Source organism: Triticum dicoccoides, chromosome 7B (assembly GCF_002162155.2).
Source record: "Triticum dicoccoides isolate Atlit2015 ecotype Zavitan chromosome 7B, WEW_v2.0, whole genome shotgun sequence".
Taxonomy (NCBI): domain Eukaryota; kingdom Viridiplantae; phylum Streptophyta; class Magnoliopsida; order Poales; family Poaceae; genus Triticum; species Triticum dicoccoides.
In genome coordinates, this window is record NC_041393.1 from 478037706 (window position 1) to 478043826 (window position 6121).

At 53.5% G+C, this 6121-nt stretch overlaps 1 protein-coding gene across 1 annotated transcript; it reads left to right on the forward strand.

Annotated features, from left to right (window-relative positions):
• The first annotated feature begins 4600 nt into the window (after positions 1 to 4600).
• LOC119340822 (probable glutathione S-transferase BZ2) lies at positions 4601 to 5407 on the forward strand. The gene has a single exon (XM_037612727.1). It carries the CDS (start codon positions 4602 to 4604, stop codon positions 5331 to 5333), a length of 732 nt encoding a protein of 243 aa, XP_037468624.1. The 5' UTR covers position 4601; the 3' UTR covers positions 5334 to 5407.
• Positions 5408 to 6121: the final 714 nt, after the last annotated feature.

The following is a 6121-nucleotide window of genomic DNA, read 5'->3' on the forward strand; positions in this document are numbered from 1 at the left end:
GGGGCTAGTTTATAAAAACAGAAAGCGCTTCGGTAGCGACTACGCCAGCCCAGAGGAAAGACGTATTTGCCCGAAGGCGCTTCCAGAAAACGGTTCGATAGAAATGGCAGAGAGCTGACGGTGGGGTCCCACTTGTCAGGTTCAAATGTTCAAACGGGGCGGCAGAGTTTGCCGGTGCCCGAGAGCCGCGGTGGTCGCCGGCGGCGATCCACGGCGAGGCAGAGAGATCGGAGGGTACCTCCGTGCTCAGGGCACCCTTCCGCGTCGGTTGATGGTGGTGGAGGCGGTCGGCGAGCACCACGTCGACGGCGAGCTTTGCTCCGGCGGACGGCGGCTCGGGTGGTCGAGGGGCTCGTCGGAGAGGGCTGCAAGGGTTAAATTGAAGAGGGGGTTATGCTCCTGGTAGCTAGAGAGGGTAACGAACGGGGTTTGGGCACCGGAGACGGCCTCACCGGAGCGAATCGAGGTGGCGGCCGAGGCGGATCGGGGCGGCCGGAGTTGAGGGGGAAGACCTCCTCGGGGTCCCCCTAGTGGCCTGGCGTGGCGTTGGTGAGGTGTGGGGATGCGGCGTGCACGAGGGTGAGCTCGGGGGCCCTTTTTATAGGCAGCCCGAGGCGGTTGCCGTGAACGGGGTCTCCGGCGAGCGATTACGGCGGCGCAGTGCTCGGTCGGGGGTGATTAGGGAGTCGAGCGCCGTCGTGGGAGTCTACTGGGTCCGTTTTGGTGCTAATCGAGCTGGAGAATGGTGCTTAGGAGGGAGTTCGACAGAGCGGGGCGGCGCGGGCCCGTCGGCGGCAGGGAGCGCGTCCTGTGCTTGCCGGTCGCGGTGGCGGTGCACGGGCGTGCGCTGGCGTGCATGAGGCCACGCGGAGAGCCAGGGAGCGATGGGCGGCGCGGAACGGCGTTGAGCCGCCGTTCTTGCCCCCTGACGGCTGTAACGGGGTCTCGGCCGCCGCAAGACACGCCGGCGCGGGCGGCCAGGGGCGCCACCTACGCCGGGAAGACGCCAAGCACGCGTGCGGGGGTGCTGGCCAGGGAGAAAGAGCCGCGTGCAACGCGCCAAGTGCACTGTGGCCGCGTGACTGAAACTCTGTCGAAGATCAACACTAAACTCTGAATGTTTCTGAATTTTGAACAGCAGCAGTGCTTGCAAGGTGTTCGACAGAATGAAATTGGCATCTAGGGATTTTTCCTTGAGCTGAAACTTGGTGGAGTGGCTTCTCATTGGTCAAATAGGTTGCCTGAATTTTGGTGGAATTTTTGGGGGAGTGTAGATATGAATTTCATCAAATTTTCAAATCTGGTCCAAACTTGCAGAGACTGAATTTTGAAAAATTTGAAAAAGAAGGAGTGGATCAAGATGGTTCTGAGTTGTGGGTACAAAGGACTATCCAGGAGAGTTGGTTTGAGGTCAAAACTCAAATGCAAAAGAGTACTTGCTTTGAAAATCATTAAGGCTCCAAATAATTTTCAGAATTGATTTGAGAGGGGAAATAATTAGAATAAAATCCAAAACTTGTTTGGATTAGTTGGGACAGAGAACTTAGGTTGATCACAATGTGTAGGGGAGGTTTTGGAGGGGTTTTATCACATGGGCAAGAATGCCAAGTCAAGGGTGGTTCCAAGATATGGAAATCCCAAATTTTCATAGAGCTTCATTTAAAAAAAAATAATTTAAACTCAAAAATTAAATTTGAGAGAACTAACAGAGAAGAAGTTTCAAAAGATCAAACACCAAGGTTTGAAAAAAAAATGCCAAGGCAAAGGAAGTTTTTAAGTGGAAGGTTTTTCTGAAAAAGAAAAATTTTAAATAGCCTCTCCTCAAAAACCACAAAGTTTTTGATAAAAACCAAATAAAAAAATTTTAGAGTGTCACACGTCGTCACAGTGCGGCGCGCCCGACTGTGGCTCGAGTCCGTCGAAGATCAAGTCTCCGCGGACATTGGCCGTGAAGTTTAGGCTTCCGAATCTGACCTGACGGCCAGGGGCGTAGCTTTCGATCTGCTCCAGATGGCCAAGCGAATTAGCCCGCAGTGCGAAGCCGCCGAATACGAAGATCTGTCCGGGGAGAAAAGTCTCACCCTGAACAGCGTTGTTGGTTGAAGATGCCATCAAGCCTATCGGTGACGACACAGAGGAACTCTCAATGAAAGCACCAATATCGGTGTCAAAACCGGCGGATCTCGGGTAGGGGGTCCCGAACTGTGCGTCTAGGCGGATGGTAACAGGAGACGAGGGACACGATGTTTTACCCAGGTTCGGGCCCTCTCGATGGAGGTAAAACCCTACGTCCTGCTTGATTAATATTGATGATATGGGTAGTACAAGAGTGGATCTACCACGAGATCAAGGAGGCTAAACCCTAGAAGCTAGCCTATGGTATGATTGTTTTAATGTATGTTGTGTCCTACGGACTAAAGCCCTCCGGTTTATATAGACACCGGAGGAGGCTAGGGTTACACAGAGTCGGTTACAATGGTAGGAGATCTACATATCCGTATCGCCAAGCTTGCCTTCCACGCCAAGGAAAGTCCCATCCGGACACGGGACGGAGTCTTCAATCTTGTATCTTCGTAGTCTTGGAGTCCGGCGGACGATGATAGTCCGGCTGTCCGGACACCCCCTAGTCCAGGACTCCCTCATCGGCCTCGTCGTCGTTCGCCGCAAACCAAATCCATGGCATCCTGGCAAACCCCGGAGGCGACAGGCGAGCGGTGGCCTTGTCATCATTCTTGTCGTTGAGGTCCGTGAAGAGCTCGACATGCTACGTGTCCTTGATGTGGATTCCTCGGCACTTGCGTCTGTAGTGAGGGCCCTTTGCATCGATGCGTAGATCGCCCGGTTCTTGGCGATGAGCTTCGGATCCGTGAGGAGCACCACCAAGGTTGCGGCTTTCGCGCACTCTACCTCCATTTGCGCCTCAATCGTGCGGAGCTCGTCCAGTAGCACGAGGAAGAATTGCTCCTTTACCTGCACCAAGGAGAGGGATGGGTCGGGCGCCCGCGGACGACGCTCCAGCGTGGGCATCTTTTTGTATGTGATATTCACCCATGCCATGGCAGCCGGGGTCCGCGGACGACGCACCAACGTGAGCATCTGGTTGTATGTGATATTCTCCCGGGCCATGTCAATCGTGGTCCGTGGAGAGATTGGTTGCAAGTGATGGCGAAGATGACGACTGAAGTGTGGGGAAGAGGGGAAATGGGATGAGTAGGATGGTGGGGAGGGACGATCTTCTTTTAAGCCAAGATAGGGTCCTCAGACGGTGCGTCGTCCAGCCAGACATGAATGTGGATAAGCATGTATCTGGTGAGCTTCCATGAATGCAAATAGTAGTGTGAAACCATGGGCAACATGAATGCAGATGTTTGGACTCTGTAGACCTTCCTGAATTTAGGATTTGGCCAGAGCTTTTACATATCCGGACTGACCCGGTCCAATTTAAACGACCACGTTGAAGACCTAAAGTTGTCTGAACTGATTGGTCCAAACATATAAGGGAGACGGTCGGTTCGATAAGGAAGAAATAATAGATTACAAGCGCCATGTCGTGTGGAAGTGAGGATGATGGACAAGAGGCGATTAATGGCACACAATTAAGGGGGCACCGACCCCATTTTTCTTTTGGCTTTGAATTTCTAACCTTTTATATCTTTTGAATCGAAAGTTCAATATGTTTTGTTTGCATATGCATGTTCCTTGTGACAATGACTTCTAGGGCTGCTTTGGTTCACAGGATTCTAAGAACTTAGGAACGGAAAACATAGGAATAAAATATGAATACATGTGCAAAACTGAGGATTGCTAAACACATGAATTCTGTTAACTTTGATGTTTGGTTCAAAGGATTTGAAAAAACGCAGTAACTTAATAATCAATGTCAAATCAAAGAAATGTTTAGTTAGAATGTTTTCATGCCACTAAAAATTTCTTGTTCTTCGTGCATAGAAGTTTAAAAAATAGGTCGAAGTGAATGTTAGAATTCCCATGTTTTTCCTTTGAAACTGGGATCAAAAGAAATGTTTCTTCACTTTTCCTTTGCCTCATTCATTTGAACCAAAGACATGAATAGTAGCATCATAGGAAAATTTCCTATTCCTACAACTTTTCTCCATCTTTTCTTTGAACCAAAGGAGCCCCTAATTAAGACCATTTTTTAATATGTTTTGGAAATTTTTAAAACATTGCAAAGTTTCAACTGCTGAAACTTGATACGAACGAACAACAAAATCACCAAGTTTGAGAAACTAAAACTTAAAACTTGATGTACCCACGTGCGAAATCCAATGACCCAGCAAATTTTCTCTGGATGATGGAGCAGCAAAAATCCTCTCGTCTCTATCATCCAAAAAAACCGTCAAGGCTCACTGTGCCGCATGTAGACGGTGGAGGCAACACAAGTGGAAGAGAGGGGGGCACCTGCACACAAGCGCGCGTACTCGTATTAGCTCGCACCAAACTCCAATTAGCTCGCACCAACCCACGGCCTGGCCAAGCACGCGGCGTGACACCAAACAGTCAACGAGTCACCGACCCTCACGCCGCGGTCACCTTATATACCAGCGATCAGCCACGGCTCTGGAGACCACCATCCATCGACCATGGCGGGAGGCGACACCAAGGCCGAGGCGGGGGTGCGCGTGCTGGGCGGGCGGATGAGCCCGTTCACAATGCGGGCGCGCATGGCGCTGGAGCTGCGCGGGGTCGCGTACGAGCTCCTGGAGGAGAGCTTCGAGCCGCGCAAGAGCGACCGCCTCCTCGCCGCCAACCCCGTCTACAAGAAGATCCCCGTCCTGCTCCTCCCCGACGGCCGCGCCGTCTGCGAGTCCGCCGTCATCGCGCAATACGTCGACGAGGCCTGGCCCGCCGCCGCTGGAGCCGGCGCCGCGCCCCTGCTGCCCGAAGACCCCTACCAGCGCGCGATGCACCGCTTCTGGACCGCATTCGTCGACGACAAGTTCTGGCCGGCGCTCGACGGCGCCTCCCTGGCGCCCACCCCGGAGGCTCGCGCCGAGGCCGCCGCCGAGGCCCGTGCCGCGCTGCGGCACCTCGAGGGGGCCTTCGCCGCGCTCAGCAACGGCGGGACCTTCTTCTCCGGCGCCGTGCCGGGGCTGCTCGATATCGCGCTCGGTTGCTTCCTGCCGGCGCTCAGGGCCTGCGAGCGCCTCAGCGGCGCCGTCCTGCTGGACGAGGCTGCCACACCGCTCCTCAAGAAGTGGAGCGAGAGGTTCGCGGGCGTCGACGCAGTCAAGCCGCTCCTGCCCGAGACGGACGAGGTTGTCGGCTTCACAAGATTCCTTCAGGCTAAGTTCGGCGTCGCGGGCGCAAATTAAGAGTCGGCGCCGATAAGTATCTTAAGCGCATATGTATGCTTTTTTTAAAATAAGTGTCTTGAGCTTAGTATAAATTTAGGGTCCCGATAACTGCCACACGTGTGGCATGGACAGGAACCCGCCCGCACGCCTCGTGTGGCATGGACAGGAACCCGCCCGTACGATCGCGTCCGGGCGCGCAAAGGCACAGCTCGCACGTCCGGAGTGTGGCAACCCCGCCCGCACGACACCGTCCGGGCCAGACGACCCCGCTGCCCGCACGACCCAGCCGTTCCCCGGCCTCTGATCGATCCCCACTCCCGACTGCCGCCATCGTCTCCCACCTCTCGAACCCCTACCTCCATCGTCGGCCTTCTCTGGTTGCCATGGCAACCAGAGCAGATCCGTAGGGCCTTCCCACCGCAAACCACACCCCAACCCTCCCCCACCCCCCGCCCCCCACTCCAACCCCGCCCTCCAAAGACGATCAGCTAAAAGCAGGTGACATCTCCCGATCTCATACTGCTTCTCATCCTTCTTATGGGCAGAAAATTGCAAATTTACCGATGAAGGTGGCGACTGGATCCACGCTATAGGGATAAAACACTACTAGGTTCTGTGTATCTTCACATTTGCCAAGAAGAATACACTAGATCTGCCATGTACTACATTTTGAGATTAGCTTAAGTTCCTAGTTCGCTAGACGCAAGTAGTAGGTAATAAAATGGATAAGTAGGAATCCCTAAAAAAGGGAGAGAAATGACAAATTTGGAATAAAGGGGGTGGGAAAAGTAATTGCCACTTGTGTC

Coding starts and splice junctions, on each gene's coding strand:
- LOC119340822 (XM_037612727.1), top strand. CDS start 4,602: ATGGCGGGAGGCGACACCAAGGCCGAGGCGGGGGTGCGCGTGCTGGGC.